The sequence below is a fragment of the Patiria miniata genome, unplaced genomic scaffold, assembly GCF_015706575.1.
Source record: "Patiria miniata isolate m_02_andy unplaced genomic scaffold, ASM1570657v1 HiC_scaffold_27, whole genome shotgun sequence".
NCBI lineage: Eukaryota > Metazoa > Echinodermata > Asteroidea > Valvatida > Asterinidae > Patiria > Patiria miniata.
In genome coordinates, this window is record NW_024037066.1 from 8,488,631 (window position 1) to 8,514,418 (window position 25,788).

Sequence of the window (25,788 nt, forward strand, 5' to 3'; positions counted from 1 at the left end):
GATACGTTTTGTGTAATGACGTCACACTTACAAAGGGGGTAGGTGCGGTCTGCTCACCTGCTGCGTGTGCTTCATTCACTCCATTATCAAGGTACAACTGACCGGGTCGGGTTTGAGCTGATGTATGCCATAGTACTACATGTGTTCATAATAGACTTATTACTCTATAACTCGGTAAGAATGGAGGACCTCCAAAAGCAAGAAAACGGCGGTGTTGAAGCAGAGGTGAGGACCAGGGAAGGGGAGCCTGCTGAGGTGGAGGAAGTTGGTGACGAGAATAAGCAACGAGGCAACTGGTCGCATCCCTTGGACTTCGTGTTGTCCTGCCTTGGGTTGGCGGTGGGTCTGGGAAACGTGTGGCGGTTCCCGTTTCTGTGCTACAGAAATGGGGGCGGTAAGTGTTCATGCTCAGTATATCACTAATCAGTGGCGTAAATCTGTACCGGGGAGGGGGGGGGGATGGCGGATGACAAAAATCAAAAAATTGCCCGGCCGTGGAAATTCGAAATGGGTGGGGGGGGGGGGGGGGGGGGGGGGGGGGGGTGGCGGTAACACCACATTACACTAGGCCGACGCTCTTCAGGATATATATGTACATGTATATCAATTTCGCGCTTACGTCAAAACGGCGCATGCATTTTATAAGATTTTGTACTTTGTTTCTCCACTTTTCAGTGCTATTGAATACATTCTGGTTGTTGGGATGTTCGAAAAATACCTCGAAATCCGCATTTTTTTTCTCATCGCGAAAAGTTGGGGGATGATTCAATATAGCCCATCCCCCCTGGTCAAAAAGTGGGAGGATATATACCCCCCCCCCTGGATTTATGCGGTCACTGTGCCAACAAGCGGTGACATGTTATACACATGTATACATGTATAGCGCAGTTTCCTAGCATTATTCCTATGATTAAATACTTCTGTAATTGGTTGATGATTTTTGTACCATAAAGCTTGGCATTATTAAACGGTCAGACATTACTAGAACGCTTACAAAATACGGAGATAAATAGGTTATGTTGACGGAGAAACACGTCACGGTGACACGGTGTCGCGGTGTCAAACCATAATCAAACCATAGAGCACACACACAGATAGGCCTAGGCCTACTTGATCTATTCCTTCCTCCATGATTAAATCTACGATCACATACAAAAAAGTAAAGAGTGAAACATGGATGAAGACAGAGGAGGGAAAACAGACTCTCTGTGTGCTTTTGCTTTCAACTTTCACCTTGAAGAATGTTTCTTTTATTTCCCATCTTTCAAGCAAAATATGAGACATCATATGAAGACCTCATCCAATTTCTGTTTTGGCGTTAATGTTGCTTCACAAATTCAGAAATATGTATTTTGCGACCCGACTGAAATCCTCCCAACATTACCATCGATAACGTTGGGACCGGGACCAATGCTCTCAACAGAAAGGATATAAAAATAGAAAAGGTTGGCCGAGAGTTTAGGGTTTTTTTGCTTATAATGCGCCTTTAATAAGAAACAGACAAGAAAACATAACCAAAATCACGGACGTTGAAGTATAATGTCCATTTTTACTACTGACTGAAGATTATGACATTTCATACCGCTAACACTTTCAATTGACGGAACAGAATACAAAGCTATAACAAAAATAATAATTCTTATACTATAAGTCAACATAGGCCTACAGCTATTTTCACTCAGAGTGACCTGAAGGCACATATCCCGCTGTCTTCCCATGGGGAAATGTTTTCCATCTTTCGGGTGGAATAATCTTTCGCCTGGGATTACTATTCCACCCAGACGCTGCCGTAGAACAAAAATGGCATTTCCTATCGTTTAAATCCATATTTTGAATTTACAAGATTGGATCTTTATGATGGGAACCCCTGATGTAAATCTTGACCGACGTTTTAACTCGGTAATGTTAATTTTTAAGGAAAAAACTTGGACAATTATTTACAGAAAGAAACTGGAATGTTTGCGCTTGTTACAACTTTTTTATTATCATTTTTATACGTGTAATGGTACCATTAAGGAGACACGTTGTCGTAATTTCTTCGCACGATGGGAGACATCGGTCATTAGAGAGACATTTTCATGTCTTCCTAATGTCACAGCCCCCCCCCCCCCCCCCCTTTAGCAAGAAAAATTGTACCGTCGCAATTAGATTATATTTGTTGTTCGTGGTCTAATTAGTAAACATACTGAAATTCGTGGAAAAAGGACAAGGGAATATTGGGTTACTGGGCACATTTAAGTTTGAAAAAATTTGTGTCTCCCAAGTCGTCGGCGTTTTCACGAACTGGCGAATCCGCCCACAGGGCGCGAACACTGCGTTTTGAGAAAATCGGTTTTGAAGTTGGTCACTTTTTGAAACGGTCATTTCTCCCCACTTTTAATCCAAATTTCAAAAGATGTTTCACTGATACAACAGCTCATTAGTTAAATGACATGACCGGATACATATTTCCGCTAATGGATCTGTAGTTTAAGAGCTGTTAAATACGAAACGGATTCGCCGCTTCGTGAAAACGCAAAATGCAGACCTCAACGGATTCGCCACACACAGTGCGCGGATTCGCCACTTCGTGAAAACGCAAAACGCAGAGGTCAGTGGATTCGCCAAACTTGAAAACGAGGCCAAAAGCACTCGCGCGATTCTACGCTCATACGCGCACAGTGAATACGTTCAATCGGCGTGGCCGCCTCGGTTTCGATCGACTAATGGTGGCACTTGCTATTACATGTACTTATTTTGTATAAATTAAACACGTTTGAGGATTGTAGTATTACATGTACAAGTTTAAATGTCAAGATTACAGTTTATTTTAACTGGTATTGAATTTCCTGCAATGTGACCCTGAACAATATAGCTTATTTCTTATATCATTCTCATTTTAAGGGATGTTTATATAGTGATGGTAAAGCGGTGGATGGATCCAAGTTATATAACTGTTCACATATCACTGGCTGTAGCTGCATGTATTTAACCCGTAATACAAAAAAAATCATACAGACAAGCTACTCTTTAATTTAGCAGAACTTCTTTATTGATATTCAGGTACTTCTGAAGTTTACAATTATGGAACATTTAAGAGAGATTTAAGTAAAAGCAGTTTCTGCTTGAGGTTATGTAGATTTTTTTTTTACATTCTGATAAATGTTATTCATGAGATGGGCCGCCCTCACACTATCTCCACTAGTAACGCTTTAAAAGTAATCACGATGAATCGATTACATCTGAGACTTTTAATGCTTCAGAGATTTTAAAAGGCTAAACTCCATCGTTACTTGAAGAAAACTCTTCGTTCATAGGGTATTAAAGAGAAATTATCTGTATTGCCTAAAAGGTAGTAATAAAACTATTTCCATGTTACTTCCATACAATTTTCAGTCACATGTTTGGTTTCTGGTATTTAGTTGTCAGCTTGTTTGTTAGACATCCACAAATAGATTATGTGTCAATATTTGCACGCTTCAAAATCTTCAGTTTCATTGGAAGGATTTAAAGAAAATCTTACCCTGAAAAGTAATTGGGCAATCTTTAAGCTGGTGAACTGTACCAAAAGGAGACAGCAGTCTGAAGATAGTTGCTTTTAAATAAATTTGAAATGGACATCATTAAGAAAACACAGAACAGATTAATATCACACATAAGGGACTCATGCATTCCAACTTAAAGGGGTTTTTGTATGCAAGCAATGAGCCTAAATTAGGACACGAAAAAGGTTCTGTTGGAATCGTGTCGATCGTGCACAGCATCGCCTGCAAAGGCAGAGAGAGAATGAGAAAGGGAAAAAGAATGGTAATTCTAATGTTTGTTATTATTCACAACATATATATTCATACTTGCTGCAAGCTATGGTTGCTAACATGTGCCGAAGAGCTTAAATCACTGCTTATCATTTTCAATATAGGTTTCTTCTGAATTTCAAAACTAAATCACATCCAGAGCCATTCAAATCCAAACTGTTAGCAAGCATATTGTGTTATTATAAAGACAAACTTTAGCAAAAATCCAAATGTCTAAGGCACAATGAACAAGGCAACTCCTTGTTAAGTGCATGATTTTATGTTGCTGAAAAACAACAACTTTGGCATTAGTGCTACATGTTAAATTACATTCATAACAAAGGATGAAGGGACATTCAAATATAATAAACCCTTTTTTTATTCTGGAGAGAGTGTACTTTTATCAGTCGCAATCTGAATCAACACTTTTCCCTGGTTTCTAAAAATGTGCCTACCTCAGAAACACATGTACCCAGTTTTACAGTTCTGTTCCTGAAGAGATGCAGCATTTTCCACTGCTGCTGAACCAGAACAGCTCTGTAAATAAAACAAACAAAACACACCCACAAAAAAAAAGTACCACAGTTACTTGAACAACTATCATATAGTATTCATTCACCCGATAGTTAAAATTTAAAAGCAGTGATGGGGATATTGTATCCCATGACATCATGTTCTATATGGCTCTGTGATGTACATGTACAATTCTTAATATTGTGAAACTTCATGTTTGTATATTTTTATTTGCTATTTAATTCGTCTGGATTTCAACCATGGTGCTGAAATGACACAACATGTTTTTTTCAAGGACTTACGTTTCACATCAAGGCTCGCCGAACAGTCTGATGTTGACACTTCTGACTCGGCAGATGTCAAGCTTACATATCCTATAGCAGCTGTTGGATAAAAGATGTGGAAACATTTTTTTATATTGACATGAACTTATCATGCCGTTATCCGATATGGCTAATGCATTAATTGTGGACATTTCCTTTTGCAGGTTGTGGCATCCTATTTTAAGCTAAAAATCCATGGGTGCATTGTTCAACTCGTTTCTGGCTGATTATTTCAAGAAATGTTTTTTTTTCACTCGACGATTCTCTAAGTTACACTAATAGTTCAACGATTAAAAAGGTTAACTTTACTACCAAATCCATTTATGTCTTGGGCATGTTTATGAAGGGCCTAGGCCACGTTGTACTTGTTTCCCCCTAACTAAGCTAAGTACTATCTTTCCCTGGCCTAGCCCTAGGCCTAGCCTAGGCTAGGCCTGTCAGCATGGTCAGCACTTGGACACTAGCAATAGCATTGTTACTTCTTCAAAAGCACTATATAACCATAACTACGGTAGCTCTGGCGCAAGATGATCAAGGGGTGGACTATTTTCCCCACATAAGTAAAGTAGACTTAACCATGGAAAAAGGAATGTTGTGTAAACATGACCCATTCATGTCAGCATGCAATTAATCACTATTCATACACGGAATTCGTGTATTTCCGACATGCGTATTTTTCGTTCATCTGGTCTGGGAAAAGAACGGTGGAATGACCAAATTTTGCAAAGATTGATAAGAGCCATGTATCACAATGTCTTTAAAAAAGTCGAATTCTACCATAACTATAATTTAGCTCAAACAATATAGCTCGTCTAAACGGTCAAAACTTACCGACTAATACCAGGACAGCCCGTCGCATTTTGTATACGTGACGACGTGACAACAACAACGCAGCCCTGAGATAAAGGTTATTCGCCACTTCGTGAAAACGCAATGTGTGTGCGTCGCGTTTTCACAATGTGGCGAATCAGGGATTCGCCGCTTCGTGAAAACGCAAATTCCAGAGGGAAACGGATTCGCCTCTTATGTATTTAGCGTAACTAATTAATTAAACATTGTCCGGTTTTAAAACTTGGCAGAAATGTTTAGGACACGAATTTAAGTCAAAATTCTGATTTTCGATGGATTCGCCACTTCGTGAAAACGCCGACGTAAATTTATTTTATTCCGGTTTATTAAAACTCATGCGTCGTGGCCCGAAGGCCAAATTGTACATGATTTACTGATAAAAAAGCATTAAAAATTTACATTAAGCATAAGATTTAAAATACAAAAAGTGACATTATTGAGATGTTTAAAATACACAATGTACCCACAAAGAAACGTAAGAATTGGCCAGGGATTCAGGATGAGGAATGTATGACAAAACACTAGAACAAGGGATAACAAATGTTGGACCCAAAAGACTAAAAATAATATTATATAGTAAAATTAAGGGCGTGATAGTGAAAACAATATTTTTACATTTGAATTAATTAAGTCAACGTAGTATGGGATTGGGCTATGTTTGGATAGTGCCCAGAGTTGAGAACATTTGTACGTGAAAAAAAAACTTACGGAATTCATCCACTTCCGCATTCAGCAATATTTAATTTCAAAACTGACCCCTTTGGGTTTGAAATGCGTCGTGATACATTTTACTATCGGTTGAATGACTTTATTTGAAAACATGTGAAAAAAAGAATGACGATTTAGTTACAATGAGATGCACTTCCATTACGATGGGATACGCTTCCAAACAGGTACTCAAACATAAGTTCACACTCTAATCTCCCCATCGGCTAATACCCAATGTTAAATATCAAATTATATGTGTTCCATTTGAGTATTTGTAAGTTTTGTAAATATTTGTTGTATAGAGCCATGAGCGTCGCTGCATGACGGACTTAAGCGCTTTATAAGAAGCCACAAACAATCCAAGGTAATTATTACCAATATTAATATATGCCAGACCTCAGGCAAAAAAGGAATGCAAGTCTGTTAAAATAGGGATGCGAGTATTAAGTACACGACCAATGATATAGGCATGCAGGACTTAAGGGGAAAAGGGGATGCGAGTCTGTTTAAAAGGGATGCGAGTATTAAGTACACGACCAATGATATAGGCATGCTGGACTTATGGGGAAAAAAAGGAGTACACGCCCAATAGGCATGCTGGACTTATGGGAAAAAGGGGATGCAAGTCTGTTTAAAAAGGGATGCGAGTATTGAGTACACGATCAATAGGCATGCTGAACTTAAGGGAAAAAAGGAATGCAAGTCTGTTAAAATAGGGATGCGAGTATTAAGTACACGACCAATGATTTAGGCATGCTGGACTTAAGGGGAAAAGGGGATGCGAGTCTGTTTAAAAAGGGATGCGAGTATTAAGTACACGACCAATGATATAGGCATGCTGGACTTATGGGGAAAAAAGGAGTACACGCCCAATAGGCATGCTGGACTTATGGGAAAAAGCGGAGGCAAGTCTGTTTAAAAAGGGATGCGAGTATTGAATACACGCTCAATAGGCATGCTGAACTTAAGGGAAAAAAGGAATGCGAGTCTGTTTAAAAAGGGATGCGAGTATTAAGTACACGTCCAATGATTATAGGCATGCTGGACTTATGGGGAAAAGGGGATGCGAGTCTGTTTAAAAAGGGATGCGAGTATTAAGTACACGTTTAATGATATAGGCATGCTGGACTTATGGGGAAAAGGGGATGCGAGTCTGTTTAAAAAGGGATGCGAGTATTAAGTACACGTCCAATGGTATAGGCATGCTGACTTGAGGGAAAAGGGGTATGCGAGTCTGTTTAAAAGGTATGCCAGTATTAAGTACACGACCAATGATATAGGCATGCTGGACTTATGGGAAAAAAGGAGTACACGCCCAATAGGCATGCTGGACTTATGGGAAAAGGGGGATGCAAGTCTGTTTAAAAAGGGATGCGAGTATTGAGTACACGACCAATAGGCATGCTGGACTTATGGAAAAAGGATGATGCGAGTCTGTTTAAAAAGGGATGAGAGTATTAAGTACACGTCCAATGATTATAGGCATGCTGGACTTATGGGAAAAAGGGGATGCGAGTCTGTTTAAAAAAGGGATGCGAGTATTAAGTACACGTCCAATGATTATAGGCATGCTGGACTTATGGGAAAAGGGGATGCGAGTCTGTTTAAAAAGGGATGCGAGTATTAAGTACACGACCAATGATATAGGCATGCTGGACTTATGGGGAAAAAAGGAGTACACGCCCAATAGGCATGCTGGACTTATGGGAAAAAGCGGAGGCAAGTCAGTTTAAAAAGGGATGCGAGTATTAAGTACACGTCCAATGATATAGGCATACTGGACTTATGGGAAAAAGGGGATGCGAGTCTGTTTAAAACTTGAAGGGATGCGAGTATTAAGTACACGACCAATGATATAGGCATGCTGGACTTATGGGGAAAAAAGGAGTACACGCCCAATAGGCATGCTGGACTTATGGGAAAAAGGGGATGCAAGTCTGTTTAAAAAGGGATGCGAGTATTGAGTACACGACCAATAGGCATGCTGGACTTATGGAAAAAGGATGATGCGAGTCTGTTTAAAAAGGGATGCGAGTCTTAAGTGCACGTTTAATGATATAGGCATGCTGGACTTGTGGGAAAAAGGGGATGCGAGTCTGTTTAAAAGGGATGCGAGTATTAAGTACACGTTTAATGATATAGGCATGCTGGACTTATGGGGAAAAGGGGATGCGAGTCTGTTTAAAAAGGGATGCGAGTATTAAGTACACGTCCAATGATATAGGCATGCTGGACTTGAGGGAAAAAGGGTATGCGAGTCTGTTTAAAAGGTATGCCAGTATTAAGTACACGACCAATGATATAGGCATACTGGACTTATGGGAAAAAGGGGATGCGAGTCTGTTTAAAAAGGGATGCGAGTATTAAGTACACGTCCAATGATATAGGCATGCTGGACTTATGGGAAAAAGGGGATGCGAGTCTGTTTAAAAAGGGATGCGAGTATTAAGTACACGACCAATAGGCATGCTGGACTTATGGAAAAAGGGGATGCGAGTCTGTTAAAATAGTATGGAACGCCAAAGCCGCCTTTCGAAATAGCATCCAAATTGGTTATATTGTATGTCAGTATAATTGTTTTGTTTAACATAAATTATGCGTGGTCAGTCGTCCGATGGTTTAACATTTTACTGCCAACTTTTGATCAGATTATCTCTGGAACATTGTTTAAAAAAAAATGTATTGCTATTTTTCGTACACATACAACAAACTTCCAATTAATATTATTCACAGCATGTATCCCACTTCGTCCGTAGGCCTGTACAAATTATTTTCGTATTTAAAACGATTCATTACTGTGCAATAGTTTTGTTTACTACACGCGTGACGGTCATATCAAACGTTGCAGTCAATTTTCTTCAAAATTTCAATTACGGATGACATGTCACGCGTGTAGTAAACAAAACGATTGTACAGTAATGAATCGTTATAAATACGAAAATAATTTGTATACAGACGAAGTGGGATACATGCTTAGAATAATATTAATTGGAAGTTTGTTGTGTGTGTACAAAAACAAAATAGCAATAATTTTTTTTTATTTTTAAACAATGTTCCAGAGATATTCCGATCAAAAGTTGGCTTTGAAGTTTCTGTAAAATGTTAAACCATCGGACGACTGACCACGCGTAATTTATGTTAAACAAAATAATTATACTGACATACGAATATAACCAATTTGGATGCTATTTCGAAAGTGTAGGCTCTAAAATACCCAATGTAATTTTATCTCTTCTTTGTTGTGTACGATTCATTATACATTATTGATTTTGTGTTTTGTAAAACCAAATACACGTACTTTTAAATTCAAATTCAGTGTGATACTGTGTTCTTTTTGCGTGTCACGTGTTTCTCTGCTATAAGTCATCTTTTATTACTTATAATATATTACGATAACACCCATTCGCAAATAATACAGGTATAATTTTAAATGTTTATGTAATTGGTCCCATTAATATCTCCATGTCGTGTCGCAAGTTTCATCGATAACCGCCTTCATCCATGAATTGGGTTACTCTTTTGTTTATACTGACGCTGCAAGTTACTAAAAAAAACATAGAAAATATAGAAAATATATATAAAATTGTTCACTTGCGCACGCGCGTGCATCGTCGCTCGCCTTTTGTCCCCGTTTTGTTGTACTATTATCCTCAAGCAATAAAGTTCATCGCTAATCCCCACCTTATGATCGATTTGTCCATCGACCCATGACGTCACTACGCCTCAGACACGCCCCGTTTTATGATCCTCGTCGAGGTTACCGATATGATCCTCGATGAAGATCCTCAACGAGAAAACGGGGTCAATGCTTAGCCTACACTACTGAGGAAGGGGAGGGGGCGGGGAAGGGAAGGGGGAGCTGAGCGTGAGCTCAGCGTACACAAACTGACTTTTTTACTTAGCAGTATTCAGGCGTTTTGCACGAAGCACGACGGTCCTTAAAGTCTTAGCCAATGAAAAGCTTTGTTTTGCAGGCTCCGTCTTAATCTCCACCCTGCCTCGACCGATCGTGTCTTTAGAATTTCACAACGAGTTGTGGACAGAAGATCAGCCTTACGATTGCGGAGGCTTTGCATCGTGCGTTGATATATAAAGCAAGTTAATCCGATGACGTACGTACTTGGACGCCACAGATGGAGCACTGAACTTATTGCACTCCCAAAAATCATCACTTTTTGAACGTTCTGGTTTTGAAAAAATATGCTCAGGTTGATTTAAATGATAAATTGAAATATTAGAACGAATTCAAAATGTCATGTCAGTGAAAATAAATCGCTGTTATTGATGCAGAAACGTCAATATACTAGTCAACAGTAAAGCTGACATAAAAGTCATGGAAAAATCATTTGAATAATAATAATAATAAACCGTTCTTATAAAGCGCATTTTACACGGGGTCTCAATGCGCTGAACAATTAACAGAGAAAACACTAACATTATATATAATTTGCAGTGAACAGATGGGTTTTAAGATTAGCTTTGAAAGTGTCCAGTGTTGAGGCATCCTTGATGTGATTGGGTAGTTTATTCCAGAGGGTGGGAGCTGCAGATGAAAACGCTCGCTGACCGTATGACCTTGTCGATGTTGAGGGGTAGGCGAGCAGGGATTGTGAGCTTGATCGAAGATTTCTGCGAGGTTCGGGGGGTAAGGGCCCCCCCCCCCCAATATTTGGTAAAGACTCCCTTTTTTCCATTCAAATTTCCTTTTTTTCAATGGGCTTACCCCCCTAATAATTTGTAAAGAGTGCCCTTTTTTACGAAGTGCCCTTTTTTCTGAACAAGTGCCCTTTTCAAAAAAAGAAGTGGTGCCTTTTTTGTGGCATCTGCCGCTTTGGGTGCCTTTTACAGAATTTCGCACATGTATCGCCCTGAAAAGCACCATATATTGGCCCTTTGTGTGCATAATTGTCGGTTTTGAACAGCGCCCCCATCAAGTACAAGTCCCCCCCCCCCCCCCCCCCCTTTGATTTTACGGGGGCCAAGTGTCCGGAGAAAAAAATCTGTCAACATTTCACAACGGATGTGCAAGTGCCCTTTTTAAAAAAATTACCCCCCCCAAAAAATAAAAATGACCGTGCTACGCCCCTGTATTGTGTTCAACCTTGTTGTTTAAACGTCAGTACGTGGGTGACAATTGCCGAGGGCGAAGCTCGAGGGCCATTCATCACCTACGAACGGCGTGCTTCCAAGTGTATTTATGAAGCCCGGGAAGGGACAGGGTGGAATTTTTTTTTGTAATTTGCTAATTCGTTCCCACGAATTACTAATTCGTTCGCACGAATTACTAATTCGTTCGCACGAATTGCTAACTCGTTCGCACGAATTGCTAACTCGTTCGCACGAATTGTTAATTCGTTCCCACGAATTGCTATTTCGTTCGCACGATTTCCTAATTTGTGGGAACGAAATAGCAATTCGTGCATCCGGGAACGCGTTACTAATTCGTGGGAACGAGTTGGTAATTCGTGGGAACGAATTAGCAATTCGTGGGAACGAAATAGCAATTCGTGGGAACGAAATAGCAATTCGTGCGAACGAAAGAGCAATTCGTGCGAATGAGTTAGCAATTCGTGCGAACGAATTAGTAATTCGTGCGAACGAATTAGTAATTCGTGGGAACGAATTAGTAATTCGTGGGAACGAATTAGCAAATTACAAAAAAAAAATCCACCCTGTCCCTTCCCGGGCTTCATATGTATTGACCTACTTAACACCCTCCAAGAATTCCTCATTATTGCTTCAACAAAGGCCTTTGTCCATATTCATTGTTGAAATTGTTAAAATGGCAAAATCAATTTTGTTTATTTCTGAGAAAAGGACAATGACGTCATATCATTATTATTATTTAGTGTATATCATTTAAAGCATTTAAAAGAACGGCAGTCGTAAAGCTGCCACAGTAGCATAATGGTTAACAAGATGAGCTATGGATGCAAAGGTCCCTGGTTGGAATCCTGCTTTGTCCATTTTTCTAGAGAACTTTTTGTTTTATTGAAGGGAAAAAAAGAGAACGAAAACATATTAAGTGTCATGCTGTGAGTCTGTGAAATTACTGAATTATACATAAGTGGCTACGCCATTCGTGCTCCATTCGTGCAAAATAATGGCGAGAAAAGACAATAGTGTGACGTCACAGGAGAGTGTTAACGGTACGTAAAACCACGTCCGATTTGGCCACAAAAGGTTACGTGGCGCGTTATTAGCATATTCATAGCGTGACTTCGCATGGGTCTCGGCATCGACCAATGGAAGCCCGCCAAAAAGGTGGACTTTCAAAGCTCCGACGCCTCGTAGTTCCGACAATTAAATTTACTTTTATTTTTTTCCATAAGTCCGACGCCTCAGAAGTCCGACGCCTCATAAGTCCGACAGCCATTATTAATTAATACAAACATCGCGTAAAATGTCAGAATGATAGCGCCTCTAATTGTTAGAGTTAGCGATTACACATTGACATTACCAGACCCCCCCCCCCCCCCCCAGATTTACGCCCGTAAGCATCAACCCTTGCGCCAAAATCTGCGCGCTGGCGGACTGATCTGCAGCCAGTTATGCTGTGCACAGTGCGCCGTTCGTAAGTAGACAACTTCGCGGACTTAAACGTTGTAATTTTTGTGTTAAATCTCGTTCTTGACTTGTCGGACAACCTTTTGTTGTAACGGTCCATAGTTCCGACACCTCATAGGTCCGACGCGTCGTTTTTTCCGACGTCGGACTTGTGAGGCGTCGGACCTATGAGGCGTCGGACCTATGAGGCGGAATAAATAAATGTTATGCCTCATAAGTCCGACGCCTCATAAGTCGAAATTTCGGACTTATGAGTCGTCGGACCTTTGAGACGTCAGACTTATGATACGGCCCCATGCCTCCCTTCCACCAAAAGCATCCTTCAGCAAAGAAGGTGCCTATTGGCTGAATGTTTTCCCCGGAAGAGCTCTCATTGGTCAAATTCTCCTAAGCGGATTGGCAAACACAGTTTACATATTCAGCAATGGATCCTGTGCGCGATTTTGTGCTCTTCCCAATATTGAAATATTTTGATCGACTTGGTTTTTGATTCATCAGATAATAATTACACGGTAATGATATAGGTGCTGAGGGATAAAGCCTTTGTTCTCGTATATTTGTTGATTTCAACCTTCATCCACCATCTTATGGGGTGCTATGGTCCAGCGGTTACGGCGTTCGACTCGTGTGCCGTGGTGCATGGGTTCGAATCCTGACGGGGAACATGGTGCTTGTGCTCTTGAGCAAGGCACTTCACCATTATTGCTTCGTCCTTCGGATGGGACGTAAAGCCGTAGGTCCCGTGTGTTGTGTAATGCACGTTAAAGAACCCAGTAACACTTTTCGCTAAGAGAAGGGGTTTGCCCCGGTGTTTCTGGCAGTGGCTGCAATATGCGCCGCAGCACCTTGTAAACCCTTATAAGGAGCTACATAATGGGTCTCATATTTCTCATCAACTTTATTTACCTTTCTTTAATAATAGACATAATATCCAGGGCCTTGAGTACCCGATTGTTGGTAGATACGTGCACTATATAAGACTCCATTGTTGTTATCTTTTTTTTCACTTGAAAAATGAAAACACCATCAGCCACCCAATCGTTAATAATCCTCAATCTACAACAGAGATCCCAAGTTCCCAACTCACCAAACAGTTTGTCTTAATTGATCATGCTGTAGATACTTGTCCAAAAAAAAATTAAATGTCTGTTTTTTTGTGTTGAGTTTTTCACAGGAGCATTCCTGATTCCGTATTTCCTGAGTCTTGCTTTTGCTGGCATGCCCCTGGTCTTCATGGAGATTAATTTCGGCCAGTATTGCAGCTTGGGCCTGATGACCTGCTGGCGAGCCCTGCCCATTCTCAAAGGTTAAGATTCCCGCTAAAGTCTGTTGAAGCAAGCAAAGTCACAAACTCTGCTGCACATTCCAATGCTCACAGGTGTATTCAAAAAGCTTTTCAAGTTCAGAGTGAGCAATAAAATATTATGTCTTTGTTGTATCTTTGGAAATCTCTATGTTTTACTTGAATACTGTGAGAGTGGGTTCCTGAAATAAAACACTGAAATCCCATAAATTGACTTGTATAGTGTCAGTCTTTCAAAGAATTCTGTATAAATCTGTACCTTTGATGACCTTTCAAAAGCTTAACTCATAGCCCAATGAAACATTTACACTACTTTTGCTCAATCTTCTCAAAATACCATAGATTATTATTTTATTATTTTATTTCTGGTATTGAAACCAAGCCCCGTTAGGATTTCTTATACTGACCCTATATGCACAGTTAGATGCATATAGGCCCGAAGAAGCTTGTAGATAGCAGAAAATGAGAAGAAATTACCATTTTAGAGGTGGGAGGAAAACCCCAGACAATTATTCTGGGGGAAACCCCAACATTCAGGTAGGGACTGGAAAACCCAATCCATATGTGGAACGGGGCGGGAATCGAACCCGGGCCATAGAGGTGGAAGGCGAGGACAGTGATGTCCACTGCGCCAACCTGACTCCCCAGTTGAGAATTGCAGTGCACAACAAGTTGAAGTGAAAATGTTTATTTTACTGAAGTTTGCTTCTGGTAATTAGGTCAGCTTGTGAACTTTTTAACTTTCATTATTTTTGTTCTCCCACACATAGGTCTGAGTTACGGGCAATTCCTTGTGTGTTTCTATCTGACTATCAGTTACGGTGTCGTCATCACCTACACTTTCTATTATTTCTTCATCTCCTTCACATCCTCCCTGCCTTGGATTGGCTGCGGCAAGCCCTGGAACACACCTATGTGCAGGTAGCAAACCAATCAAACCATAAGCCCTGGAAGACACCTAGCTAAGTGTAGGTAGCAAAACAATCAAACGCCATCATTTCTTTCAAATGCTGAAGGTAAAAATAATACATCTACACCCCAAACATAGTAAGAGCTTGATAGTCATGAAATTATTCACAAAGGAAATTGAGTAGGTTCACTTTTAAATAATATAAGACATAGCAACAGAATTAACTGAAGTTGGATTCGAACCTGCTACATTTACCTCTGAAAAACTATACCGGCAATGTTCCAACTAGCTCAGTTGGTAAAAGCATGTACCACGTTGTTCTGGATCCGTAGGTTACGGGTTCACATCCCTCTATAGTCAGTTTCTTACTCGTTCAACTTGGTATTGATACAGACCTTAATCATACCGTTATTTTCTTTGGTATTTCCAGTGACCTTGTTGTAAACTGCTTGAGTGCAGGAGGCGTGATCACTTCTGACAATGACTGCCTGCCGTTAACGAACCTCACTGACAATGAACTGGCTGATTTAAACATCACAGTCTTGGACTCCGGAAACTTCAGCTTAACTAAATACACCGACCCATTGAAAGCCATGCGCAAATCACCCAGCGAGGAGTATTGGATGTAAGTCTGTTACAAGTTCAGGTTAAAAGTTTTGTTTGATAATTTTTGGGGGGTTTTCACACAGGAAGAGGTGTTAATGTAGATTAAATAAATCTCGAAAAGTTTTGTTACAGTTGCATTAAGTTCTTTAATCAAGTGATCCGGAACTGTCGCACTGACTGTTTCCACTGAGTTGTTTTCGCACCCTTCTTATTTGAGCAGTATGTGTGATTTAAACCAAACAAAGGTACAAAAGGCAAATATTCATAATTTTGCATTATTTGGTACAAAGCCAATCTAATATGCGCAATTGTTTCATTGGTTGTCAAATAACTCCCACCTCTTAACCTTTTTTCTTTTGCTCCAAATGGTTTTGCTTGCAGAAGAGCAGTTGTCCAGGAATCGGCCAGTATGAACGAAACAGGTTCCATCATTTGGCAGCTGCTACTGTGCCTCATGATCTCCTACTTGGTTGTGTTTTTATGCCAAGTCAAGGGTATTAAATCCATAGGAAAGGTAAACATTGACCTATGTTATGTTTCCAGGGAGAATGGTTTATTAAGTGGTACCAACATGAACCATTCAGTTTGCAGAAAATACAACTAGGAAATAAAAGGCAATATATGTAAGGAATACCCATGGCTGGCTCATACCCAGTGGCGAAGCCAGGAATTTTTCAGTGGGGTGGGGGGGGGGGGGGGGGGGGGGGGGGGGTGCTGGGGTGCCTGAACATTTCATGGGGCGTCATGTAGATCAATGATAATTTTTTTAGAAACTCATAATCTCAGTGTGTGTGTGTGGGGGGGGGGCCGACTGGGGGTGGGGGCTGTCTCTCCCCCCCCCCCCCCCCCCCCCCCCCCGTGGCTACGCCACTGCTCATACCTATAATATTGTAAATTACGCTGGGAAAAGAAAGGACCAGAAATGTCTTCCTAATGCATGTCTCATTTACCACAGCATTTTAATCTATTACTTTAAGAATGCAGTGTGAAGTGAAAACCATCTCAACTTTCAATTTTCAACAGATGGAAAGCAAAATCTGGAATTCCTGAGGTTTTACCATAAAGGTGGTTTTATACAAGTTTATATACATGAATGGGTTTTTAGGGGTGCTGTACAAACATTATGCCTTAGACCCGATGCTCTTGGGACCTCGGTGATCAACCCTCTAAACCTCTGCCGACTATTTCGTGGATGTTTCATTTTTCCCGAATCTCACCCCAGCAGCCATCCCGAGGGAGTTAGGTTGGCATAGTGGTACTTTCCTCGCCTCCCACCGCTGTGACCAGGGTTCGAATCCCGCTTAGGCCAACATGTGGATTGGGTTTTCAGTCTACCTGATTCTGTGGGTTTCCCCCAGAGTAGTAGTCTGGGTTTTTCCTCCCACCTCTTAAACTGTAATTTCTTCTAAGTGAGTCTTCTCTACAGGTTCCTTCAGGCTTGTGAGCTGCAGTGCCCAGAGCGCTTTTGAGGACTCATTGGTTTCCTTACAAGAAATAATTATAAGTAATAATAATTGGTGTACTTAAAGGGTAGAGTTATGGACATGTAGAGAAACAGAGGTATTTTTTATCTGATTTGTCTATTTAGGTGGTTTATTTCACTGCAACCTTTCCGTACGTAGTGCTGGTCATCTTGTTGGTCCGTGGCCTGACTTTACCTGGATCAGAGAAAGGGGTGTATTTCTTCATCACTCCTCATTGGGAGTACATTATTAAGCCCAAGGTACCATACTTGAATCGTTTTGAGAATTTCACACCTGTGACTTTTGTAGCATCTGCAACACATAATTGACGACGTTGTTTGCACAAATGAACGATATTTTGGTTCTCAGTATCACTGCCTTTTGAATGACCAAAGAAGAAACGTTTATCCTTCATAAAGGGTTCTACAACACCGCTTTATTTTTCAAGACAAAAAAATATATTGAGCAATTTGTTTAATTTAAAAATCAATTTGGTATGCTTTAGTACTAATTGTTCATGTTAACTTTTCAACAACAACAATTCCTAAAAACAAAAATTCGGCATGCTTCATGGTAGGTTTTGTGAGTTGTCCATGACTGTATTTTTAAACATCTGTTGAGCATGCTTCTTTTGTTTCCCGTTTTGTTTTTGTTTGTTTTCACGCTGAGTTTCCATAAATAAATGTAATGTAAAGTTCTGTGTTACAGGTATATGGCTCATGAGTGTGATATATCTTTGAGATTTATTTTCTTCACATTTTGATGTGGTCAGGTTTGGCTGGATGCAGTGGTGCAAATCTTCTATTCTCTCAGTGTTGGTACCGGCGGTTTGCATACCTTGGCGTCCTACAACAAGTTCCATAACAACTCCTACAGGTTACATTTTCCAATCGTTTTATATTTTTAATTTTCTTATAAAAAAAGGTACATAGCAGGCACTGTTTTCCAAAACCATTTCAATGCAATTATACGAACAGTGCGTTTACTTTTGCATTACATCCAATTTGTTGGCCTTATCAAAACTTCTTTTCTTAAGGGCCCTGTAAAAATAATTAAATCAAATTAAATTAAAATAAAATAAAATAAAATAAAATTTAATATAAACATATAAAAACACCTAATATAGGATTACAAAATATAAATTCAATCAACATATGAAAAACAAAGCAAAATTAGCCCAGTATTTTGATAAAACTCGAAAAGGAAAATTCTTACTTAAAATAAAATTTAAAAGAAAAATTAAAAAGCGTGATAAAAGCAAGTTACAAAGATTAATAACAATAAGACAACACAAGGTTAGCCAGAAAGACACTGAAAGTTAAGAAAACAGTTTTTGAACAATGTTAAAATATGTAACATAATGTAAAAAAGAAGCATTACAAACCTCAACGCAAGGTTTAACACTTAAAAAACATAAAACACACAAAAAAACTAACAAAAAATAATGGCATGGTCAGTCTTACAAATAAAACAAAACGTAATTTAAACAGAGATGAATAACTAATAAAATAATAAGTAATGCCACGGTACTTACAAATACTGTACTCCATTCCCACTAATGTTCTGTGATGCAGGGACACCATGATTGTGACTCTCCTTAACTCAGCCACCAGTCTCCTGGCAGGTTTTGCTATCTTCTCCATCCTGGGCTACATGGCTCACGTCCAGGGGAAAGAAGTCTCGGAGGTTGCCAGGCAAGGTGAAGCTTGGGTTGCTATCATCTGCATTAGGGGACCAGCCTAGTAATCAAAGCTAGTCCTAGACCAATTTGGTAACAGGGAACTAGGTAGTCATCTGCGTCAATTTATGGACCAAAGCGCTTGGTTATACAAGTCTAATTTACAGGTGACATTCGGGGAGTCGGGGAGTCAGTCAGTCAGTCAGTCAGTGAGATAGGTGCAAAGAGGACTGTATAGGCTGGCCCTCATGGAAGAGTAAAGTCCGAATTTTGAGCCAAGGTGAGACAAATGCAAGCCTAGTTCACAAGTAACAGTCAGTCAGTCATGGATCCCACCATGACCAGATAGCTCAGTTATAGACTACATATACTTATAAGGATGTTGTGTGCACCTCACTATACTGTTGTACAGTAGATATAGGCCCGAGTCTAAAAAGCAAAACATTGCGGGGGCGGGGCACTAAAGAGTCCCGGCAAATTTCAGTTTAATTCAATTCAATTTAAAACAACATTTATACAATCCACACAGTATAATAGTAACAAAAGGTCAAACATTTTTACTTGGTCAAAACTTCCGTTATAGCAATAGAAAATGTCCCCATAATGCAGTCCTGGATCTAGTACTGGTACATAGTGATCTGAAGGTTGTGGGTTCCAATCCCTCCCGGTCAAGTTCTTCATTGGTATATTAATTCTTACAGGGTTTGGCCTTGCGTTTGTCGCCTACCCAGAGGCCGTATCCAGAATGCCAGCTGCACCATTGTGGTCCATTATGTTCTTCTTTATGCTCATCACGCTGGGTCTGGACAGCCAGGTATTTTCCAGAGTTATTTCCCGCTTTTTAATTTTCAGTCGTACCCTTAATTGCTTCAACGTGTAAGGAATTAAGGATTGTGCTCACCAAAGAAACCACATAGGGAAACTAAGTAGGTGCATTATAACTATTTTAAGGTCGAACAAGAAAATTACAGGATCAGGATTTGGACCTGCGACCTGCACCTGCCAACTGAGCTATCCAGCCCTATGTTGGTGGTTCCCCATTTTGTCAATGTCTTTGTTCAAGGGACGCTAGTATAAGAAGCCATAAATTGTGACAGTAGGCAAGGATCGAACCCAAAGCCACGATCCTGGCAATGTTGCAAACCCGGGATAATACCAAGAGGTACTTGGCATATATTGGTTTACGGCTTCTGACTAGCGCCCCTTCGACAAAGACGCATACAACAATGGGCAACCTCCAACACAGGGCTGGATCGTTCAGTTTGTAGAGCACCAGAACGGCAATCCAGAGGTCGCAGGTTCAAACCCCATCCAGACAATTTCTTTGTTCAACCTTAAAACTGTTCAACCTTTTAATGTGTTTTCAAAAAGCAATTAAGTACATGTGAATGACAGCGAAAATTGAAATACAAATTACCATAAAATGCTGAAGCAGTGAATTACAAATAAGCTGTCAATAAATGATAATAACAAAAAAAATTGAAGAAACCAAATTTAATTTTCCACATTTGTAAGGATATACTGAATTTTACGCCTTGGTGTACGTTGGGATTATTTTAGGCGGTTGACTTGATTAATTTGTAGATGTCAACAAAATGACAAAGCAAAGTTGCAGGGAATTCCTTTGTGAGTTCAAATTGGTGTCGCGTTTTGTCTTGAGGAGGGGGCAGTGGGGCTGTAACCCTCTTTATAATAATAATTGTATAATATTAATAATTCGGGAGGCTGGTCATCCTTACTCGCAGCTGAGAAGCTGAATTGCGAAGGACGCGGCTATACAACGTGGTCGAGCCAAGACATTTAGGCGCCTTATGCAGCCGCCTTCCGACCATGTCTGACCACGGAGCACAGCCAGAGATCGAAAGTGTTGATTTTTGCGGAGGGATGAAAACCGGTGAGCCCGGAGAAAAATCCTCTTTGCACAGGACAATACGAATAACTGTATACTCGCATGATGGTCCGAGCCGGGAATCGAACCCGGGTCACATTGGTGAGAGGCGAGAGCTTTAGGCACTAGCCACCCATACCACATGACACCATGTCTGCCTGTACATTTATATCAACCTAGATTTCGCCTTCGTAACATTTTACAAATCAAAAGTTTCTTTGGGTAAATGTGGCATCTGTCGGTAATGCTTCTGTTTTTTATTTTTATTTTTTTAAATTTCCCCCATGACATAACCGAATGCCTCTCACTGTAAGAAATGAAGGGTTAAATAGTTGTTCATCACCTGATGTGACCTTTCCTCCCCCCTCTCCAGTTTGTAGGCGTGGAAAGATTAACAACGGGCCTGGTCGATGAATTCCCCAACATCTTCCCACCACACCGCAAGACGTACGTCACCCTGGGAATGTGCCTGGTGCTTTTCTTGTGCAGTTTGAGCTGCATAACACAAGTACGTTTGTCACCGTGCGAAGTTTACTTACATCTCATGTTCATTAAACCTCATACACACCAAACACATATAGCCAATGAGTTCAACTCGTCACCGACACCACGAAGTAACACTCTACCGTGTTAAACCATATTTTTTTCGATTTTCAGTTTTTTTGATTTTTAAACATTATTCATCAAGGCCTACCATTGCACGCAGTTTCAAAGCTTCAAGAGCTATACTTTAATAATTACGCTAAGTATCCGATGGCAACTTTTACGCAAAAGTGACAATTTTCGTTTTCACGAAGTAACACTCAAGTTCCATTTACCATTGCAATGCATGGCGCGCACTCTGCTCATAAGTGAGCAAAAACGTTTTCACGAAGTAACACTCTTCTTGTAATAAGTTGTATGAGCGCGCGCACGCTGACCTGAAGTTGCACTTTCCTCGTGTTGAATACATTGAAGACTGTTACTTCGTGAAAACGAAATTTAACAGTTTCGCAGCCTTTTCGGTTTCACGAACTAATACTCATCTTTTCTCTTATTTCTTGTTTATTTAATACACAAACGGATGAAAAACAGCAGATTATATTAATTCAATTCATCAAATGTCCACAACTAGAAACCCAACTGAAAATACTCTGTCGTTTTGACGCAAATTGTTGTTTTAGAAGGCGTTCACCTTTAGTAGCCGTTTTCTCCGATTGCTAGTTTTTACTGGTATGTAGATGGGTGTTACTTAGTGGTGTCGGTGACGAACTGTTGAGATCCTGAATCCATCCATCAAAATCCTACAGTACCGCTAGGCTTACTGTCCTGGATCAATCAAAATCCCGCAACTTTTTCAATATGGAGTATTCTGAATCCGCCAAAATCCTCCACAACAGGGGTGTGGATTTTTAAGGATTCAGGTACATTAGGGTTAATAGAGAGGTTTAGTTACGAGTTGGAAGAATGTGTACCACTAGGACCCTCATTGCGTCATAGACCAAACCGGTTATTTTGGCGTTCCTTGCTTCACAGTTTGAGGAAAATCCTTTTCATTTCTCACGTAAATGTTATGGACTGATACTGAAGTTTACCGGAGGTCAAGTGAACTGTACTGTCGCAATCAATATGATTGAGAAAAGTTTTAAAAGGTTCACGTAGACAGATTTTATGAAATAACTGAAGTCTTTTATCATGTGAATGGTGTTGGCTGTCTAGCTGACAGTTAAATGTATTTCAATGACACCTTTTGTGGCAAAATAGACAACATTGTTTAGAATATGATGCCGTTCGTTTTCCTGTTCAATAATTACTTCCTAAATCTGCAGACTTTCTAGCCTGTTTTGTGGTTTTGTTTAGTCAACACAAATTTGTATATAGATATAAATTCCAAACTCTTTAAAAAACCCCAAAATTTGGTATCAACAGAATATCCTTGGTCTAGTAGTGGAAGTTTCATTTAAATATTAATATCCCGTTTTTTTTTAACCAGTGCTTGCAGGCCGTAAAATGAATGCAATATACACTGTAATTGTATATAATGCAAAAGTTCTGCTGAACTCACTGGAACATCAAGATTTTTCAACATGGTAGGGGAGGGAAAATTTTAGTTTTACCAGTCAGAAATGTTGGAGCACCACCCTTTTAGTCTGCCTGCTGAAACTACTTAAATTGGTACGAATCCTGGAGGATAAGTAAAAGTAGTGTCTCATCTAATTCCCACAGCCATAATTTAGACTGCTAAGATATGAAAAAGTCCGTTTCCATTGCAAGACATGCATAGCCGTCCACAGTAGGCTCTTATAGACATTGTCTTTGTCGGGCGTATATGCATTCAACTTTCTTGAGTCTTGACTCATCTCTCCATCTGTAGTTTACCTCTTCTTCTGGCTAACTATTTTACCCAAGATCTCGCTATCTCCTTCCCCCCATCGCCCTCCTTAGACTGGACCCTACTGGATGTCTCTCCTGGACAACTACGGTGCCAACTTCGCCATGGTGCTCTTTGCGTTCCTCATCACCGCGGGTCTCAGCTGGGGCTACGGCGTCCGTCGCTTCATGAACGACATCCGCACCATGATCGGGGACCGCTTCGTGGATGCACTGCACTTCAAGTGGTGGCTGCTCAACTGGGTGTTTTTGACACCAGCGTCAATGGCAGTAAGTTGACTTATATCATCATCAGTTTATGTTTGATCTGTTCCTGGGCCTGAGTTCCCCAGCCTCGAAAATCTTCTTTTTTGAGCTAGTACTTTACTCCCCTTGTCATCATTCAAATAAGAACTGAGGAGGATTGAAATTGTTTGTATTCGTCTACAGGTACATAGAAATGTGCCTTAACATTTTTTGTGAAGAGAGTTTTCTAATCCCTCAGCCCACCACACTAAAAATTGGTCTCATTGTAAAAAACAACTGCAATTATGTTTAAACTCATTTGTCATGCTGTAAAACTACTTTGAAAAAAAGTCTTTGCAAGAGGACCCTGGCCATCATCTAAACTCGGAACTTTCTGGAATGCATATGTGCACCCTTTTTTCTGGGATCATTAACAGAATCTTAATTGATCATGTTAACTTTGGAAATGACTTGCATGCTATAATGCATTTGTTTGTGATAGATGTGATATTTTTTGTACGTTTCTTGTCGCGTCAGATTGTGTTGGTCTTCAACTGGGTCAGCTGGACGGAGCCAGAATACAATGGGGAGTATCCACCGTGGGCCAAGGCGATAGGCTGGATCATCATGATCACAACTCTTGTTGGTATCCCCGGACGAGTGGTCTTTGATCTTCTCAGGGAGAAAGGCAGTCTCATGGATGTAAGCAGTGCAGTGATAGCCCTACACGTCCATTATGGGGATAGAGTCCTCCCCGCCCACATTTCTGTCACAGGATTCCCAGCCACTCTGAAAATCAGGGAAAACCGGGAAAATGAGTTTCCATTTTCATTTTGTCCAGTCAGGAAAAATCAGGAAATTTTTGACAAACACCAAAAATCAGGGAAAACTCAGGGATGCTTTTGTTTGTTTGGCGTCTTTGTTGCCATGTGTCCAAGTGGCTATGGTGGCTTTTTAGCACTTGGCAGAGTGAATATTACAGTTCAGATATAACAATACCAATAAGCCTATGTACTGATGACGTCACATCGTTGTTTATGTGTGCGCTATCCTGTGGTGCTCAGTGGACCGTGGGCCCCCACTGGCTCCATAGGGGGATAGGAAAGTGCACATGTAAACAAAGTGTGACGTCATCAGTGCAGAGGCTTATTGGCTGTGCTACATGCGCTTCTTAACATAGCAAACTCAAGTTCAAGTTATATTTCTCATGGAATTTTTGGAATTTCTCAGGGAAAGCTTAGGGAATGTTGTATTACGTGCAGGGACCCTGAACGAGCACATCTTGTTCTCATCATTGCACCCTGTTAAACATATCTTACTATGTGCAAATATTACGCATGTGTAACCCCTTGACTTGCTACGGATGGTTGTCGTTGTGCAATAGCTCTGTTGATATCTGGGTTTTTTGTGTGTCTTTTTTATCCTTAAAATGTGGGGGAAAATGACGTTTATGCAGTAAAAAAAAATTATAAAAGGAGACACATACCCTCATTGCATCCATGCCAAGTGTGCCTTAGTTGCCTTGGCTACAATAATTGAATGGTATCCTTTTCATATGCCTGTTGACAGCGCCTGCGCATCATCACCTCACCCCTGGATTCCTGGGGACCAGCTTTGACTCAGCACCGTGAAGAGGCAGCGGACGTGCACCGTCGGCACGGTACCACCATGGGAGGAGTGGTGCGTCCGGACGATATGCTAGAAATGAACGCAAACCCACGGATCAGCAAGTATGCTGCCCTCAACAAGGAGGAACTAGAAGCCACAGTCTGAAAAAAACATATACAGGCTATTTCAGCGAAAATCTATATTTCTGATATGCCACCAAAATCATACACGTCACATATAGTGCGAATTTTAGTAACCCTGTTGGTCAGAGGATCATGCATACGTACTAACTGCGCGTCAGCGTGATAGTATGCAGTGATTCAATCTCAGTCCATCAGCTTGGGGGTTTGGTCGGTATCAAATGTGGGGGATAATGGTCATTGTGATTTTTGGCAAGGTATGCACCCCGGTAGTTGGAAAATGTGTGAGAGCATTTCAGCGGTAGCAGCTTTTTGGGTGCTATCACTTTTTTTTCAAAAAAATGGCCCAATTGCTTGTTACAACATATAATTAATGAGGTTCAAGCATATTGGCGGCCATTTTGAAAAATAAAATAAAAGCGTTAACGCCTAAAAAATGCCACCGCTCACACTGCAAAGCTATCACACATTCCCCAATTTTAGAAGTGAATACCTTGCCATATATCGCTATGAACATTGTTCTTTTTCGATCATTTGATACCGGTGGCCCAATTTTTGGACCGAAGCTAAGGCCAAAAAAAAAGTCTCCGGATTCTGGTATGGAGCTTGCCCCAAAAGTGGTGCGGCGACGCGGCTTTTTTTTTTACCTGTTTTTTTTTGCTTCAAATGTCGGCTGATGACTGCACTAAATGGTGCCCGACTAAACTTAGTGCAAATATATGGAGTCCAGAGAGGCCACATAAAGCTTATTCTCGATCATAACCCCATATTAAAACACGTTAAAATTGTGCAGCAGCAGGATTCCAGTCAAACCAGTGAGTTTGGCGGTTTTGAGACATCATCTATCATTGAAAAAAAACTTTT

The 25,788-nt window shown here is 40.5% G+C and overlaps 1 protein-coding gene and 1 long non-coding RNA gene across 2 annotated transcripts; one reads left to right on the top strand and one right to left on the bottom strand.

Moving 5' to 3' along the window:
- Positions 1–62: 62 nt before the first annotated feature.
- On the top strand, positions 63–25,492 carry LOC119734375 (sodium- and chloride-dependent glycine transporter 1-like). Its single transcript, XM_038207869.1, has 13 exons — positions 63–394; positions 13,908–14,039; positions 14,807–14,957; positions 15,377–15,571; positions 15,934–16,066; positions 17,141–17,275; positions 17,788–17,891; positions 18,590–18,714; positions 19,395–19,507; positions 20,955–21,089; positions 23,006–23,221; positions 23,714–23,878; positions 24,746–25,492. Exons 1-13 carry the CDS (start codon positions 121–123, stop codon positions 24,947–24,949), a joined length of 2,082 nt encoding a protein of 693 aa, XP_038063797.1. The 5' UTR covers positions 63–120; the 3' UTR covers positions 24,950–25,492.
- Positions 3,004–5,523, bottom strand: LOC119734377. Its single transcript, XR_005272063.1, has 4 exons — positions 5,441–5,523; positions 4,589–4,669; positions 4,229–4,310; positions 3,004–3,746 (listed from the first exon to the last, which is right to left on the bottom strand). It is a non-coding gene; the product is annotated as an uncharacterized LOC119734377 (long non-coding RNA).
- Positions 25,493–25,788: the final 296 nt, after the last annotated feature.